This window comes from Herpailurus yagouaroundi, unplaced genomic scaffold, assembly GCF_014898765.1.
Source record: "Herpailurus yagouaroundi ecotype Mexico unplaced genomic scaffold, PumYag 139, whole genome shotgun sequence".
In the NCBI taxonomy this organism is placed as follows: Eukaryota; Metazoa; Chordata; class Mammalia; order Carnivora; family Felidae; genus Herpailurus; species Herpailurus yagouaroundi.
Window position 1 is genome coordinate 53,509,300 of NW_024412394.1, and position 19,739 is coordinate 53,529,038.

The window sequence follows — 19,739 nt, forward strand, 5'->3', positions numbered from 1 at the left end:
GGGGGGAGACAGAAACAAACAAACAAAACAGAACTATATTAAAGTTTGTTGAAGTAGTAGTTAGTAGTAGTAGTAGCTCTATCTCTCCATGAAGCTCTTGTGAATGCCCGTGCTGCTGGATATTCTAATGAACAGCCCAGAGTCCCCTTCAATGACTTGATACCTCTTTGCTCTGAGTGGTGCTGCAAACAAACTTCAGGTGTTAGTCCCTTCAAAAGGCCTTATCATCCAAGATCTCAGCCCTACTCAGAATGACCTACAACTAATGGCTAATCAATGCAGGATGATAAAGGTCTAGCTCTTTAAGTCCGAATAGGGACAATTCCGAAGAGTTATTTTAGTTTCATAGCTAAGTGAGTCAGCTGAGTCTGTCTGTGGGACTGTATCATACCTATTCTCCTCCTGTCTATAGATATTGAACCCAAGGGTTTGCGTTAATACCCATTCTTAACACTAATCCAATCTCAGAGCCTTCCCCCCAGAAATGAGACCTGCAGCAATGACTCTTCCTAATCTCTGCAAAAGACGGGTGACTTATTCTTTGTAAAGTAAAGGATCTACAGTAGAAAGGGGAACACTAGGGAGAGTTGAGGGCAGGGATTTTATACCTAATAAAATTCAAATAAGTGAATATTTATACACTAAGGCAGAGATACAAGCCTTCTTCCTTCAAAGACTGCCTTTAGGGTACTCAGATAAAGCCTTCTCTGGAGAGTCTGAACAGCCTAATAGGGAAGACATAAATACTGTATGTCTATATTAAGATGAAATGGCCCAAGCAGATAACCTTATAGTGAAGCCCGAAGGTGACCCCAATGATGGCAAAAAGCTTACAATAAGCTCTTTTGAAGCTTTAGAAGAAAATCAAAGATAAATAAGTGTACATAGCATCCCTCTAACATAAAAAATAATAAATGCCAGAATATATATATTTATAAAAACTTTGTTTTAATGTTTATTCATTTTTCAGAAAGAGAGAAAGAAGAGACAGTGTGAGCAGAGAGGGGCAGAGAGAGAGGGAGACACAGAATCCCAAGCAGGCTCCAGGCTCTGAGTTGCCAGCACAGAGTCTGATGCAGGGCTTGAATGCTTGAATTGAGAGATCATGACCTGAGCGCAACCAACTAAGTCACCCTGGAGGCCTCAGAATATATTTAAAAACAAACAAACAAACAAACAAACAAACAAAAAAAAACCTTGGAAAAATCAGAGATGATTAAAAAATTAAGAAAATAAAATCATTAATATTTTCAGAAAGAAAAGAGAAGGTATTATATGCATGAAAAAAGAACATAGTAGAAAAAAGAAGAAGAAAGAGTTCTGGAAAATTAAAAAAAAAAGAAACTCATTAGAAGATAAAGAAGAGCTGAGACCACCTATTTGAAAATATACCACAAAGGCACAGATATGGAAAATAAGATAGAAATTATAAGAAATATGGAGACTCACTCTAGAATTTCCAACATAAATTCATGAAATTCCCAAAAGACAGAATTGGGAAAATAGAAAAGAAGAAATCACCAACAGAATATTCAAGAAAACCTTTCAGTTTCCAAATTAAAGGAGCCAAGATTTCAGCAAAATAGTTGAAGAAAAATGGAATTCTACCATGTCCTTGGAATGTGATGTAGTAGAGTATATAGAGTTCTTTGACTTTCTCAGAACAATCTCAGAGGGTAGGATATAGTGGAACGTTAGGACATGCTAATGTCAGTAAGACACAATCAACAAAATTCTGCTAGACAAATGGCCAATTGTTTCAATAAAGCAATACAAGGCCGGGCATAGTAAATTGTTAGACATCAAAAGAAACTTAAGAAACATATGAACAAAAATACAGCATATGGATCATGTGGACCTTCTTTGCCTGGATATTTATTCTCATCAGCCAACTTAAAAAAGAGAGAGAGAGAGAGAAGAGAGAGTTGGGAGCGACTAAACATGACCTAGTTATTAACTATTTTCATGTTTAACTTACTGGTTGTGTTACTGTCACTTGGTTCTGGTTAAAAAAAAAATAGCTCTTATTTGGTATGGATACATACTGAAATACAATAGACATCATGATTTGGGGAACTTTCTTTAATGTTGTTCTGTCCTTTTCCTTCTCCCCTCCAAGAAAGGTACGGAGTGTGAGTATATGACACAGTGTAGCAGAAAAGTTGATGGGTCATGATGCTGGGTAATGCGGACAGGGAGATCTAGGCATTACACTTTTTCCTGTTGTATCTGTTTGATAATGTCTATTATATATACATTTTTTTTTTGGTTCTGTAGAGATACCCAGATAAATAATCAATGAGATGATAGAATGTGATATTTTTAGAAATACAAGATCTCAAAAAATTTACCTTTCATATATAGTTTCTCTAAAAGCTATTGGAGGAGATGGTGCTCCAAAATGAGAGAATAAAAGCAAAAAAACTACATGAGGTAGGGTAAGGGACATAGGAAAAACAACACAGAAAGGACATAAAGAGAATACCTTGGAATGATTATATCACTTTGTACTTCTTGTGACTGAGAAAACACACACACACACAAACACAGACACAAACACACACCATACATCTATTTTTCCATTGACATTTAGTTCCAGCTCCCTCCCTACAGAAGCAGATTACTTTAGGTAAGTTAAGAAACATAAACTTTCATTAGAGTTCAAAAAAAAAAAAAAACAAAACATATTTATAAGAATTTCAGCTCTCATAGGTCTTAAAATATAAGATTAGAAAAAAAAGCTTTTAGAATAACTAAGAAATTAAGTCCATAAGGGTTAAATAAATTAGATCAAACATTTTGCAACACCAAAACTAGTTCAGTTCTGGTACTAGTTACATTCTGGTACTGGTTACCATTCTGGTTCTGGTTCTGGTACTAGTACATTTTAGTACTGGTTACATTCTGAACTAGTTCTGAGTCGCACCAACCGGCCACCTCTGTCCCTTTCCCGGATGATCCGGAAGATGAAGCTGCCTGGCCGGGAAAACAAAACCGCTGTGGTTGTCTGGATGATAACCGATGACTTGCGGGTCCAGGAGGTGCCCAAACTGAAGGTGTGCGCGCTGCGTGTGAGCAGCCGTGCCCGGAGCCACATCGTCAAAGCTGGAGGCAAGATCCTCACCTTCGACCAGTTGGCCCTGGACTCCCCCAAGGGCTGTGGCACCGTCTTGCTCTCTAGTCCGCGCAAGGGCCAAGAGGTGTACAGGTATTTCGGCAAGGCCCAGGGACCCCACACAGCCACACCAAACCCTACATGCGATCCAAGGGCCGGAAGTTCGAGCGCGCCAGAGGCCGCAGGGCCAGCGGAGGCTACAAAAACTAACCCCAGAACCTGCCTTGTTATTAAAAAGATTTGGACTGTTAAAAAAACACAACAAAACAAAACAAAAACTAGTACTAGAACTAGTTCAGAATGTAACCCCCAATTCATCAATTCCATGCAACCCAAGCTGGGTCTCCTTCCTTGCAATAGGAGCCATGAAGGAGTTTTCAAATTTTCTTTCTCTTTTAGATTGTGCTTAGGTCACAGCTAATGGTTACAGTACCTAATGTATGCATTGTTCTGGTTAAACTTAAATAATCTTGTTTACAATATAAACATTTATAAATACTTCACTTTGCAAAATAGGTGTTATAATGTAGTACCTTAGAGTGATGTAGATAGCAATTTATTAAAGACCAAAATATAATTTTCTACTCTTCTAAGAAAGTTTAGAAAAATATATTTTAAATATCAATTAGCATAAAAAGTAAAACAATGCTTGAAATAAGCAATTATTTTAGAAATTCTCAAAATAGTGACATTATATAGAATTCTGTAAAAGTCACCTTAATACCTTCAGTGTTTCATGTTATATTCGACCTGAACTTATTTTAGGTTACTGTATCATGTAAGTTGTAGTTCATTTTTTAGTTTCTGATTTCTATTAGTGTGTAAAGGATTTACATTTGCATTTAAATAGGAAGGAAATGTGATAAAGATTTCAATTAAAAGGCTGTCTGTTTGGGTTAATTCATTTTTAATAGGAACAGTAAATATTTTTCAGTTGTTTCAGTTCTTACTGCAAGATCAGTTCATTGTTCTTTTTTATCTAGTTATGTCAGGTGGTGCTCAATAAAGATCACTATAATGTCAGTCCCTACTATTTAAGAAACATTTCTCATTTCTTCACTGATTTTTTTAGAAACCAAAGCAAATTTCTGAATAGTACTTGAGAAAACTGATGACAGCAGGTCACTGCTTTAGTACAAAAGATTCTTAACACATATAATATATATATTACTTATTAATATAAATGTGTTCAAACAAGTGTATACATAGACCTATACACATATGGAGATTTTCATTCTAAAGTCATCTGATGGAAAGAAAAAAGAAAAGCTATCCTATCTTGAAAGTTTAGCTAAGTCTTCAGAGTCTCATCTACTTTATAGGAATAGCTCTACAAAATGAAGGACCATCCATTAATTAGTCTTCACATATATTATCTGATTTTAAAGTGCAGGGAGGTTCTATAATGACAATATCAATCTTAGTCTGATGTCCCATAAACTTTCTACTTCTGAAGCTAGTTCTTTGAAATTTGGTCACTTGTCTGTTAATTTTAATGTGTGTCCTTAGATTCTACAGAAATTCAGTTAATTATGTGGCATCTATTTGAAATATACTCTGAAAAATAATTGATACACGTTTATCATATTTCAGGATTTTTTAAAATTTTGTTTGTAGTTACAATTATCTAATTTGTAATATGTTTCTTAACTTACCAGTTTCTAAGAAACTAGCTCACTTTCTCCTTCAAAAACCCTAAAACTTCACTGGACATGCTTTTTTGGGGATTGGGGGAGAAATATAGGCATTTAAATAATGAATTCAAGTGTTTTATTAGTATATTCTGGCCTGCTGCCAGCAGAACATCATACCAATAAGTAAATGGATTAAGTTGCCTGTAATGCCAGCTAGGAGATATCTTGACAGTTGTGTTTTTCATTCTCAGGTGTCTAGTTAAGGAAAACACAGGGGTCCAATTCAACCTTTAAAAATGTTATCTTTTGACTAGAAAGATTACTGCTTTGAGATGCAATGGGATTTTCCACAGCAAACTTAGCAGAGGATTATGTGTTTCATTACTCTCTGAATGAAAAATGGAGTGAATAGATGCTGTAAATAGAGGATATTTCTAGAGAAAATTTCTGTAGAAATTATGACTTATTATCATTTCTACAAAAAAAATTCATAAAGCAAGTGGCAGTTGGATTAGAGAAAGGTTCATATTATTTTGAGAAACTGGTCCTTATCCCCAAAAATATTTAGAGGATTTCAAGTGTTAAAATAAATTCTATTTCATCTCAACTTATTTTCAGCTATTTTATTCAATTTTTTTTATTATCATTAGAATCTATTTTCCCCACAGTGTATGTGTATTTTTTAGGCAGTCTCTAAATTGACTGTTTCATGGTTGATTTTTTTTCCAGCCATATTTAACCACTGATCACAGCTGAATTGATTAGAGTGACTGTGGAGTAATTCAAACAGATAAGATGGCTGAACTCACCAAACAAACCATGCCATGGTCCAGTAATTGTGTTCCTATAACTACAACATAATGCACTGCAGTAAGTTAGACATGTTGGGAACACAAACTGTAAGAGCTACCTGTAATACAGTTTACAGCTTTTGTTTATTAGAACTTATCTTCTTAGATTTTTTTTTTAATTTTTTTTTTCAACGTTTATTTATTTTTGGGACAGAGAGAGACAGAGCTTGAACGGGGGAGGGGCAGAGAAAGAGGGAGACACAGAATCGGAAACAGGCTCCAGGCTCCGAGCCATCAGCCCAGAGCCTGACGCGGGGCTCGAACTCACGGACCGCGAGATCGTGACCTGGCTGAAGTCGGACGCTTAACCGACTGCGCCACCCAGGCGCCCCTCTTCTTAGATTTTTTAACTCTAACTTAGAGATGTAAGTCTTCAAGCAGATTTCCCTACATAACTCGTAAGCTTTGAGAAACATAATGTGAAATAGAAAAATGGATGAATATTGAATTTAGCATCAACAATTTCAAATATCTCTGCTCAGTATAGGTAAAAAAAAATTGGTCAACTGAAGAATTCCCAGGACTTTTCATGGTAAATTTCAGTTAATGTCTTATCAGGTCTCTGAAAAGTGAAAAAGTAATACTACTTGCTGAAAATTGCCAAATTAAAACACATACAAAAAACCTGAATCAAGATATTTTTCCATAATTTTATGAGAACCTGAAAGTATAAAACTTATGTGTACACACACACACACACACACACACACGCACACACACACAAGGTCGTATGAGCAGAAGTATGCACTAAGTCTCTAATACTATTTAAAATATATCACAAATGACCTTTACTACAAATGAATCAATTTTCACAGCTTATCATAGACTTCATGCAAAGCACAGGTTTATCTGACTGAAGTTGAATTTCCTACTCTCTACAAGCATAAAAAAACCTATGACAACATGTTCAACATCTACCATTTTGAGGGATGTTTCTAGACACCTCAGCAAACCATCAGGCGAGTTGGGACTGTTTTTTTGGTGAAAATTAGCAAATTATTCAAATGAATGTACTCAAGTTGTTATTTTGATAATAGTTAAAGATGAGAAATTGTTCATACAGATTTATAGCTATTAGGTGGGACACTTTCGACAATTTTATGATTATTTTAAAATTGCACTTTATTTTTTCTCAAAAGCAATCCACAAATTTCCAAAATGCAATAAACCTACATGGATATTTCCTAGTGATCATTAGCTATTGAGTATAGCTATGACACTCTTAAATTATAAAAAACAAAATAAAATTATTCTTCTATTTCAATGTCTTAACCATGAATTGTACAAGTACATCTACCATTTGGGGATTCTACTGGGTTTACCATTAATAATTTTTCCCCCTCAATTAGCATTACTGAAGCATTACATATGTCACACAGCATATTATGAAAGAGCTACTGCTGTTATAGGGGTCAATGGAAAATGGCTTGTGGCAAATTATAGACATCTTCAGTGTTGGTTTAGTTAGGTAATTTCATGTAAATTGATGACATTATTAAGCAAATAAATATACAATCTCAATATTATTATTTTCTCATCTTACTCTTTGCTTCACTAAAATTTAAAGTCTTACATGAAGAGAGTGCTGTGGCAAATTTGGAATATTTTTGGAATATTTTAGGAACATATTTTGAGAGATTCTTTCTTAGGATTCTTGTGTTTCTCTTTACTAAGAATTACTTCCTCAATATGTCCACAAATGAGAGTGTAGGTTTTGTCTATATAAGAAAATATTCATTTAAAATGACTCTTTTTTAAAGAAATAATCCTTCCAATAATGGCTATAAAACCATTACTTTTAGTTTTATTTTTGAATTTTACTTACTAGTATTTGTTTTTAAGGCAGAGACTGTTCATGTTAAGTGTCAATTAAAGGAAAGTATAAAGAAAAAAATAATTCCTTTTAGTAGAGTCTTTTTGAGGTCTCTGAATGCTTACATATTGAATAATACCTTCTTTAGCTCATAGAAGACATATGAAATAGTGTCACTTTGGTAAGTGAGATGTTGACAAACTTTATTAACATATGTAGGCTGGCAGGGAGGGGGAATAGAAACTATTGGTAGAATCTAGTTCAAATTTTAAAAATAAATTTTAATGGCATACAGACACATACATACACACATATGCAATGCACACTGAAATTAAATTCGCATTGGCCCAATGGGAAGACCTAGTTGACTTAAAACTTAAACACTGCTCATTTTGTGACATTATTGGTAACAAGGCACTTCTTATTAGAGTTTTATAGATTTCAAATGATCTATTTTGCAATACAGAAAATACTGCAAATCCATAAAACTGGTTTCATCTACTTTTGATGCATGAAGAAACTAAAGTCCAGAAATTTAATTGACATTCATACCCAAAGTTATGTCATTAATTAGTAGTGGATCCAAACTAAGGTTTTCCAACTCCCAGGTTGCTACTTTATCTAGAAATAATTAAATATTATCTTACAAAATCCATTCAAATCTATAGAGTTTTATTTGTATAAAACTACATTTATGAATATACATATATAGGTATTTCAATATAGCATTAACCTGTAATATATACTTAATATTAATAGGTAATTAGGTAACAAATTAAGAGTCTAAAATGCAGCAAGGGGCATAAAGAAAAAAATGAAAATTGAAGCCAAAATAATTCATACCAATATGCTTATCATGACTTTATTGTAATTTATGCTACATTAAGAAGTTTCAAAATTATGTGAACAGCCAGTACAATCCTGGTCTTTAGTGTTTCAGTGGGATCCTTCAGTGTTTATAGTGTTTAAGCAGCATTAGTTAGCCAAAATTCATTTACATTTTATTTAATCTTGGTCAAACTTTGTAATAAAGTTTTTTTTTTTAATTCTAAAAACCTATTAATGTACTTTGACACTACAAATGCTCTTACAAATAAAAGTTTATGAGGTGGTATATACTTTCGCTGTTTTAAAAGACAAGCATAGGCATGTGTCTCTGGGACTGACACAGAAGTATTGAACAGAACTGTTGATCCATTTCATTCTGCTAGAGCAATCTCAATATTATAAAGAAAGGTGAAAAAGTTATCTTTAATGCTTATAAACACAGACCAATAAGGATGTAGTCAGTTGAAATCGATCAGAAGTATGTTTCATGACTGGCATGTTCTTCAAAGCACAAAGTAGCACTTTTTTGTTTTACTTAAAAGCATCTGGGTGTATTTCCGTTATATTCAAACATTAAAAATAGGGGATCCTGTTAACTATTCAGAAGGTACAGATTTAAGGCAATGGCAGACTTCAGTTTGGCAAGTAGTTCAACATTTATAGCAGTTAGGAGAGTTGAGGTAGAAACTGTTTTTAAAGCTACTCACTATACATCTGAAACTGACAGCCAGGATAGAAATGTAGGAAAAATAAATTGAAGACTACTATGTAGAGTTAACAAGTAATAAAAAGGAAGCATATAGTCAGAATAATAGAAGCCAAAGTGAGTCAAAATATAAGTTTTCTTTGTGTGTGAAAATGACTACACTTTAATCATTTAAGAGTTATATGTTGACTTGGCTGCTCATGGAAATAATGATCTTTTGGTATTTTATTGTAAAAAATTATGAATCCAGTTTCTTGTACCATATAATGTCTATGGTTCTCTATACATTATATAAGAAAATAATGCTCTCCTAAAATATAGATTACTAATTGAAATAATAAAATAACAAAATATTCATCAATTTTGTTAAGAAATGTCTTTTAAATTTATTCTAATATCCATAGTATATATACAGATTGAAAAATTAAAAATAATTCTGATAGATAATCATTTTGGAGCTTTCCTGGTTTTCTACTCTAAAGGCTTCCATGTTTTGAATATATACTACTCTAAGTAAAACGAGTGAATCTGCATCTCTAATATATGAGTATTTAATATTAACTTCATTATTAATGGACACTTATATTAGTAAGTAGTACAGAATTTGAAGTGAAGTATGAGGAAACTAAAATTTGAAATAAAATTTCAATATTGCCATTCTTCTCCCCACAGACTACTTTGTACACCTATCGGGAAAGTGTACAACCATCTGTTCTGGGGACCTCTGGTCTACTCCTAATGTCAAGGTGTAATTCAATGGAAATATGGGTCAGGACCAAAGCAATATACTCTGGGGAATAATATACTAAAATGCTGTCAGAGGTTCCAAAAGGAGAGCTAACTCTCCCTTCCTTATCCTCTAAGATGGAAGTGTTGTTGAATTGACTATTAAAGTGAAAATAATGGATTCTCTAGTGTCTTATAAATGTGGCCTCCATATTCCATTCCAGTGATCTATGGTCAACATTCCTATCATTGGGCAGTTTACACCTCTGGAATAGTTATATTCCAGGTGTTAGCATAAAAAATAGTAATGAAAACCCTTGGGCCAACTTACCACGTAATAACTATATGAGTATAATGATTCTCTCAATAGGATATAAGAGGTGTCAGTTGAAAAGTAAACATTTTCAATTGTATACTCTGATTTCCTTGGCTAAAGGACATTTTCCCCATTTGGTTGGATTTGTTTTGCAGTCCTAGGCAAGGTTTCAGTCCCTACTGTTTAGGGCACCCTTAGGGTAAATTTCTAATTAAAATAAACATTATAAGATCATAAAGTCATCTCCAATTTCAACTGAGTCACTTAAAAGCATAATTTGTATGTGTCCTAAGTGGTGGTTTTTGAACTTTAATGCATACACATATGATTCTGATTCAGTATTCTGCTTTTCTAATAATAACCCAGGTGATATAAATACTATTGGCCCATGAATCAGTTTGAGTAGCAAGGTCCTAAGCAATGTTTACCAGCAGCTGTTGCATCTACTCAGTAGGGGACTATGTAGACAGGTGTACATGTGGTGGCATTTATTACCCAGTAAAGGTAGAAATGGTAGAATTTGCAAAAGGATTAATGTCTCATTTTAAAATTGAGAAACTGATGAAGTATGAATCCCAGTCTCAATCAAATCTTATTAGAAATTGATCAAACAAATAACCAGGGTAAGGATCAAGAGAAATAAGATGATTTTAGTGAGTACCCATTGTAGTACAATATGCCTGTTTTCAAAAATTTTTGTCTAATTTGAGTCATAAGAATAAAAAATCCTAGGTTAGATCTTCTTTTTCAAACAGTATGTAAATTATCACAGAAAAGAATATATTTTTGCAACTTCTTATAGATTTTAGCTTCTCTACCACTATTCCTACAACTCATCAAATGCTTTAAATATATTTGATTTGATCATTCTACTTAACTAAGTATGTATATTGCCTAGATTTATTTTAATATTGAGTTAAATGGGGATTTCTGTAGTTATGGAAGCATACACACTTATAACTAGATCAATATTCAAAAATTGGGTGTCATTTATTATTACCCACTATAGCAGAAGTTGGCAAATTATGATCCATGGGTCTACTCCAACCTGCAGCCTGAAGCCTGCTTTTATAAATAAAGTTTTATTGGGACACAGCATGCCCATTTATTTACATTTTCTCTACAGCTGCTTTCCCACTACAATGGTAGAGTTAAATACTTGCAAAGCCTAAAATATTTACTATCTGGCCATTTACAAAAAAAGAAAAAAAAAAACCACTTTGCTTAACTCTGCTCCAAACTCATATAAAACATTATCAAATAATAAAATACACTCCCTGTATGAACTATTCTAAAATACTCTCTGTATATGAGAGAATTCTAGAGATAATAATGTAAGTGTAATTACAACATATATTTAGTGTGAGGTACTATTCTAAGTGCCTATGCAAATTTGTGGTCCTTGAGGAGTATGGATTACATATTGGTGTTATATATTTCCTTCTAGTGAGACCATGCTTTTATTTTTCCTCTTATGAGTCTGCTGAAAAGAAAATTAATAGTCTCAACCACTTGTCACATTAAATAAGAAATGCAGCACTTTAAATACAAAACTTGATTCAACGGGACCACTATAGGTGTCATCCAAGAGAAACTGTACTTTGTGGTGATTTTATAAGCATGTCAGTGTTTCACCTGACATTACAGAACCATTGTTTACAGCCTCAAATGGAATCTATGAGTTGAAATTTTGGTTCTGAGATAATAAAAGATAAAGTCCTTGACCCCAGTAGTTGCTTTGCTTTGGTCTCTTATATAAGCTAAATTGCCTATAGTAGAAAACAAATCCACAATGTTCGGAAAGACTAACAGTGACCACTTCAGCAGCTATACATAACACTAGCACTTAGGGCACATGTCAGGCATAATTTGTAATTAGTCTATGAAACTATTTAAGTATATCATTTCCTGATGTCTTCAATTTCCTTATGTGTGAAAAGATAAGTCCAAACTAGAGCAGTTATTGAAGCTCTGTCTCTGTGTTAGAATTTCCCAGAAAGCTTTAAAATAACAATGATGCCCTGGACCGACTTGTAACTAATTCAATCAGAAAACTTGAGTTGTTTTAATATGAGACATGGTTTAGAATTATTAGGCTAAATTATAAATAGTGTCCAGTTTTTCACTGATGATGCCAAACGTAATAACATTGCTCCTCTGATTTCTATTGGGATGCTGAGAGGAAAAAATGGCAGGAATTTGGCAGTAAAAAAAAAAAGTCTCAGGGGTTGCCTACTGCCAATTCCCTTCACTGGTAATATAAATAGACAAGAGAGGAACACACATATTTATGGTTATATCAAATAGAACAATAAGATGGAGGTTATATGAGCAATTTCACAAGCACAGTTTCTTCGGCAGAATAAGTGTGAATGGAATTTTTTGTTGTTTTGTTTCAACTTTACATTTCAACCAGTAGATTTTATTTTTAAGAAATCAAGATTTCCAATTTCTTTTGAGAAATCTACTAACATCATATCTGAAATTCTACATGACAAGGGTTGTCAAGATCTGAGTAACATCTATTCTTTCTAGAAGGGGCATAAACTACCCAAATCAACAATTTCCACAATTGTTTTTCATCCTCCTGACATCACAGAAGAGTGACATTTGCCATTCATTGTTGTCCTCATTCTGCTGCTCTCCTTATACTATAGAAATATTATCTGTACCTATGTCTTTGTCAAAAAGGAAAATAAAAGAAGAACCACAGACTCTAGATTTCAAAAATAGAAATAAACATATTTATTTGTGGCCCATCTTACTCCTCTACATTACTTACAAGTGTATAATATTTGGATTTGTCACTCAGCCAAGGGCAAAAATAGATTCTTGTCCCAATACTTCTTTGCTTTGAGATTAAGAGTTTTTCCTGATGACAAACTCAGAGTGGCTAATGCTCACGAAGTATTTAGGATGGCAAACTCCAAGATTCCTAAAGACCATGTGTGTGCACACACTTATTTGTGTACTAGGCAATCGAAACAAGCCTAGGTACTATTGTTTCACCCTTTTAATAATGTGGAAACTGAGGGTCTGAAGAAAAGTAATTAGCTCAAGGTCACATAGTTATTACCTTAGGTAACTTGTAGCAGTACCGTGGTTTATGCTACTTCACATCCTCCTAAACTCTGGACTGTGCTGCCTCCATAACTTAAGAGGCTAAGTTGCTTTACCAAATTCCAACAGAGGCAGTATTTTCAAAATTGATGTGCTATGGCTTGGTATCAATATGTTAAAATCAGTATGTTAACATGTCCTTCTTTATTGTAAACTTAAGCATTCCATGCATTTACTATTTTCCAAGTTAGTAGCTCCCTTGTTACCTGGAGGAGGTCAGGGTCACCTCTGAGAATTTAGACTCAAAAAAGTCTGGCTTTGAACCTCAATGGTACTTTCCCCTTTCTTTTGAGACACCTAAAATATGCCATTACATCATTTTCATAATTACTTTGTCCTCCTTCACACAATTTTAGGAATAAGTTCCTTGAGGGCATATTTTTAAATTTTTATGTCTGCCTTTGTGTCTTGAAGAGTATTGAATTTAATCGAATATTGGATCTGTTTAACAGTAGTAGTTAATGCAGAGGGAGTATGTAAGCTCTCTGAAAAATTCAAAGTAAAAAATTAAAAGGCTTGCATATGAGCCGGTGATGAAAAGACTCTCTTTTAAGCTGGCAGGAATGAAGACCTCCTTGTTTGTTTTGTTTTGTTTGCTACGCATCTTTCCTAATTAGAAATAAGTTTGTCTGAATTACTTTGAGTACTATAGACTGAATGGCTTTGATGGGACTATGCAAATATTCCAGGGATAAGCTTCTAAGATTTGAGTTCAGTAGTGGAACGGGAAGAAAGGTCTGGCTATTGACAGTTTCTAATGGAGTTCACCATGTCTGTTTTACAAGCAGGCAGCGGGTATCTACGAATTTTAAAATTCAGTTACATATGATTTTAAAATTACAGTTCAATTGATAGGTTTCTGAATAGACTTCTCAGCCTGCTGTATTGTATTTTGTTAGCATGTTAGTTGGCTGCAGTCTTCAAAGAGCAAGAAAACAAGTTTCTTAAATTCCTGACATACTAGGAAAAGAGCTTGGACATTTATCTCCATGTGAGGGATAGATCTCGCTCTGAACTTATAGAAATAGCATTGTAATATTGCTCAAAGGATCTTTAGCAAGAATAAAGTGAAACAATTATTTGTGGGGGTGGGTGGGTTGGGAGAAGACTTGATTTAATTATCCTCTCATCTCTCAAAATTCCAGACTTGGAATTTTGGCTACAGAATGCGTATGATTTAATTATCCTCTCATCTCTCAAAATTCCAGACTTGGAATTTTGGCTACAGAATGTGTATGGAGCATGACTTTGTGCTATGATCTCTAGTAAGTTCTTGATACTAGAAATCTGTCCATGAGAATCTTTTCTTGAGGATCAGCATGAAAAATATCTCATAAAGGGAAACAGTTGCAAGGGGGTGTCACTGTTATTTGACACACTCCTAAACACTTGGTATTGTAGCTGCTAGAAGTCTACCTTCCAGAGAGCATGCATTCAGGGTTTGCTTTTGTAATCTGAGTTTAGATCCCTCAGGCACTCAGCGTGTTGGCAGTCCCCTGTAAAACGGTATCAGCAGGGGACAAAGTGAAGTAAAGCGGATTGTATCTGACAGAGCTCCTTAAATAAGTTGTTCAATTGACAGGGGAAGTAGGAAGCCTTCTCAGGGTGATTCATTCGAATGATCTAAACTAGTTGATACGTACTTTTAAATGATTAGTTTCTTATTGTTCTCCTAAAGAATAGTACAAAATGCACTACAGAAAAAGAAGTATTTCCTAAAAGTTTAAATATTTGAAGTCCTATGTTACAAATAGTTTACCTAAAAGTAGTTGTTCTCAAAATAAAGTGCACAGGAGAATACTCAGGGGTGTTCTATCATGTTGATTTCCTTGGTCCCACTGTGGTAATTCTGCTTCTGGGCTGGAGCCTAGGAAATTAGATTTTTAACAAGCACTTCAGGTATTCATGATGCAGATAATTTAGGGTTAGGTGTTAATAAGAGGAAACTTCAAGAAAAGATGTAAATTTGGTCTCTAATTGAGCCTTTTCCTCTACTTACCTATACAGATTAACCTTTGGTCAGGAAGTTGGAGCGGATAATAGAGAACCAGAAGAATGTCATCTAAGGTATTTGAGGGAAAAATGAAAGAACTAAAGCTCCCTGGTTGGAAGGTTCCCTGGAAAGTAGCCTTCAAAATGTTAAAGGGGAAATAACCGAAGTTTTGGCCTGCACCTCTGCCCATGATTTGTTTCAGGTATTCTGTTTTCAAGTAAGTATAAAATTTGTCCTACTCTCTTTAAAAAACAATATGTTTGGGGTGCCTGGGTGGCGCAGTCGGTTAAGCGTCCGACTTCAGCCAGGTCACGATCTCGCGGTCCATGAGTTCGAGCCCCGCGTCAGGCTCTGGGCTGATGGCTCAGAGCCTGGAGCCTGTTTCCGATTCTGTGTCTCCCTCTCTCTCTGCCCCTCCCCCTTCATGCTCTGTCTCTCTCTATCCCAAAAATAAATAAACGTTGAAAAAAAAAAAAAACAATATGTTAAAGTGCTGTCTCAATCAGACTTTAGGAGTAATGCAAATTTAATAAAAACAAAACAAAACAACACAAAACAATGAGTTAAAAAAGTCTTAATCATGCTTAGATTTAGACCTTGGGAAATCAAAGACACATGTTTGTATGTCCTAAATATTGTATTTCTTTTTTTTTAATTTTTTTTAACATTTATTTACTATTGAGAGACAGAGAGAGACAGAGCATGAGCAGGGAAGGAGCCAAGAGACAGGGAGACACAGAATGTGAAGCAGGCTCCAGACTCTGAGCTGTCAGGACAGAGCCTGATGCGGGACTCAAACATACAAACTGTGAGATCATGACCTGAGCCAAAGTCGGACACTTAACCAACTGAGCCACCCAGGTGCCCCTAAATATTGCATTTCTGATCCTCTGTAAGATTCTTAGACATTTGCAGTGCTGTCACAGAAAATAAATTATAAATAAAGTGTAATACACTGAAGTTTAATAAGGAAACACTTTCCATATCATACTGTATATATCATACAGTATACAGTATACATATACTGTATATGTATATACATATACATATATATCATACAGTATATCATACTGTATATCATACCATATAAATTTCCAAATATTTTTATATTATTTAGAGTCTTGAACTTTAATGGCTAAATGTTTCTACTTCTGACCCCACTGGCAATGTTTCTGCATCACTCCTTATAACTTTCCTTTGTAATACATTAAGACTTTACATTAAACACGGGGTCTTGATGCTCAAAACTAGTATCACTTTGAGAAATCCCACCTTTTTATGTATCTCCTAATTATAACTCTACTTGCAATGCTGAATGGTAAGAAGAGAATATATGCTCATATAATTTAAGAAAAAAATCAGTGATTTTGAGGGAAGAAAAATACTGTTTTAAATATTCAGGTTATGTTTTTCTTTGTTGCTACTGCTATAATTAAATTAAAAAGAATGTAAGAGAAGGGGAGGTTGAATTATGGCTATGATAGCTTTTTTGATATGTTAAACTTGCTAGGCTACAGTCCCTAGTCTTTCAATCTCATATTTGTGTATTGCTGGGAAAGAGTTTTTCTGATTCAATTAAAGTCCTAAACAGTTTAACTTTTGTAAGAGGAATCATTCTAGATTATTGGAGTGGATCTTCCTTACTCCCTTGGAAAGCCTTAAAAGGGTGTGCTTTCCCAAGGAAGAAGAAATTCCATCTGTGGATAATACCTCTGGTCTTGTGCCAGTGGAATGCCTTCCTACTTACAACCTCCCCTCCTGACTACCTGCTCTACTGATTTTGGGTTTGCTTAGGTACCCCCCATAATCACATAAGGCAATTCCTTGTAATGAATCTCAGAATATCAATCTCAATAATAAACCAATACATTTTAATATAAATAATAAATATCTCTAAGTGTGTGTGCATGTGTGTGTGCAAGACAGTATTTGTATCAGACTAGCAGAAAAAAACTCTCAACAAAATTTCAGTACCATAAACAATATAAAGTAGCTTTACTTGAGAATAACTAGCCAAGATCAATATCTTTGTTTATATTTTTAATGTTTATTTATTTTTGAGAGAGACAGATACAGAGACAGAGAGTGAGCAGGGGAGAGGCACAGAAAGGAGACACAGAATCCGCAGCAGGTTCTAGGCTCTAAGCTGTCAGCACAGAGCCAACATGGGGATCGAACCCACAAACTGTGAGATCATGACCTGAGCAAAGTTGGACACTCAACCGACTGTGCCACCCAGGTGCCCCAAGATTGGTATCTTTAAATAGCGCTACTTACATGTATTTTAACTCATTTGATAATTTATACTATTATTTTTCTAATTATGGTAATTCTAGGATAAACTCTTTATTTAGATGGTGTTTTTTTTTTTTAGATTTAATAAGAGTGTATATATAACTGAATAGAAACTTTAATTAACTTTTGGATATATCCCTATTCCCAAAGAAAATTGGGGAAATTACAAGGTATTCTACCAAAATAATACCAGCAGCATTTATGGTAAGATTCATCTACAAAAATTAACTTTTGTTTCTGACTGAACCATAGTTAATAATATTATCTCTAAAAATATATATTTAATAGTGATATTATTCAGCAATTAGTTTTTGGGAAAAACAAAACTGTCATGTTTAAAATTTTTAAAGGGATAAAACGGCATTACAATGATCCTTGTACCTATGAGAGAACTACATCAGTTACAGAGAATGACATGTTTTCTGTGATGTATGTTGCTGATGGTACCTCACAGGAAGTACCTGATAATACTGTTTAACTTACAGAAATTTATCAAGAAATCTATTATTGCACTAAATAGACTAACTACATTTTTCCCTCTTAAAACTCAATAAATATTTTTACTGTGTAGTTCCCCAAAGCCTGAGAAGCATCCTTATAAGATATGACCACTGTTTTCTTGCAAAGGTCCTTCTAATTTGGTGTATATAAATTATCTCTATATAAATAGAGATAATATTACCACTCACCGTGCACATTAGAAAAAGGAGAAAGTTTGCCATTGAGAAATGGTTTTGTATCCTATTTTGAGGATTTAAAACTCCATAGTTCCTAATATCCTAATAGTCCTAAAATCTCCTTATAATCTTTAACAATAATATGCCCATCAAAGTAAAGATATTCCAAGAGGAATCAGAGATAATATTTTCCAACTGTAATGTGACACACCAAATATTTTTATTACCATAACAATCATTATAAATGAGAGTGTTTCTGCAATATTAGCTCAGAAAAAGGATCTTAACTTGCTGGATGCAATGTTGCTACACAATACCATGTTTTGCTCTGTAGCTAATACTTTCAGCTGTGTTTGCATAAATGCTTCATGACCAATCAAAAACAGGTCAAATATTTATTGTTCCATAAAGTAAGGAAGTGCTTAAACACACACATGAACACACACACACACACACAAATAACAATAAAACAGTAAAGTATGGGAGCATGTGGAAAAGATATTGGGACCAAGGTATTATCCTGAAAGAGCTCCCAATCATCAAAGTTGGCATAATATAGGCAACAAATAATGAAAGTATTAGATTATAACCCAAAGAAATCAAATAAATACCTATGAGTCCATACTGATATAACTAATACTAAAAGAAAGAAAGAAAGAAAGAAAGAAAGAAAGAAAGAAAGAAAGAAAAGAAAGAAACAAAAAGAAAGACATTATCTTTCTTACAGAAGAATTCCAAATAATAAATGTAAAAGGGATAAAGGAATTAGAAAATCACCAATAATAGCAAAGCAATAGTTGCTGTAGACAAGATTAGTAGAGTAAACTTTAAGATGCATTACGGGAAGGGAAAATAGAAACTTTACAAGAAGCTTGCTGGACACTACGTGGATCAAATGATTAAAGCAACATTTTTAGTAAGGCATGTTAATATCATGTATCCTGAGATATGATGCAATGAAGGCATTTCAACTTTGTAAAAATTTTCTTGCAAATTCATAACTCCAGTTTAAGTATGGGAAAATGTCAGACAGATCCCAATTGAGGTAGACCTTACTATCTGATTTGTACTCTTCAAAAGTGTCAAAGTCATAAAGAGTATACAAAATATATAAATAACTTAAAAAACTCAACACCAAAAAAACCCCACAAATTACCTAATTAAAAATGGGCAGAAGATGTGAACAGATGTTTCTCCAAAGAAGACGTATGAATGGCCGAGAGACAAGAAAAGATGCTTAATGTCACAGGGAAATACAAACCAAAAGCACAAGGAGATGGCACCTCACACCTGGCAGAATGGCTAAAATAAAAAACACAAGAAGGAACCAGTGTTAATGAGGATGTGGAGAAAAAGGAACCATCTTGCACTGTTGGTGGGAATGCAAACTGGTGCAGCTACTGTGGAAAACAAGATGGAGCTTCCTCAAAAAATTAAAAATAGAACTACCCTATGATCCAGTCATTGTACTACCGGGCATTTACTAAAAAAAATATGAAAATACTAATTCAAGGGTATACACACACCACTATATTTCTAGCAACATTATTTATAATAGCCAAATTATGGAAGCAGCCGTGTCCATCTGCAGATGAATGGATAAAGAAAATGGAATGTGTGTGTGTATATATAGAACATTATTCATAATATATTCATATTATAGAT

General features: G+C 34.1%; 1 protein-coding gene across 1 annotated transcript in view; it reads left to right on the plus strand.

Moving 5' to 3' along the window:
• Positions 1-3,372, plus strand: part of LOC121030068 (ribosomal protein L18-like) — a 109,291-nt gene extending 105,919 nt beyond the window's left edge. Inside the window, 2 exon segments of the mRNA XM_040474613.1 lie at positions 2,892-3,219; positions 3,222-3,372. Coding sequence (XP_040330547.1) covers positions 2,892-3,219; positions 3,222-3,325 — 432 coding nt within the window. The 3' untranslated portion in view covers positions 3,326-3,372.
• Positions 3,373-19,739: the final 16,367 nt, after the last annotated feature.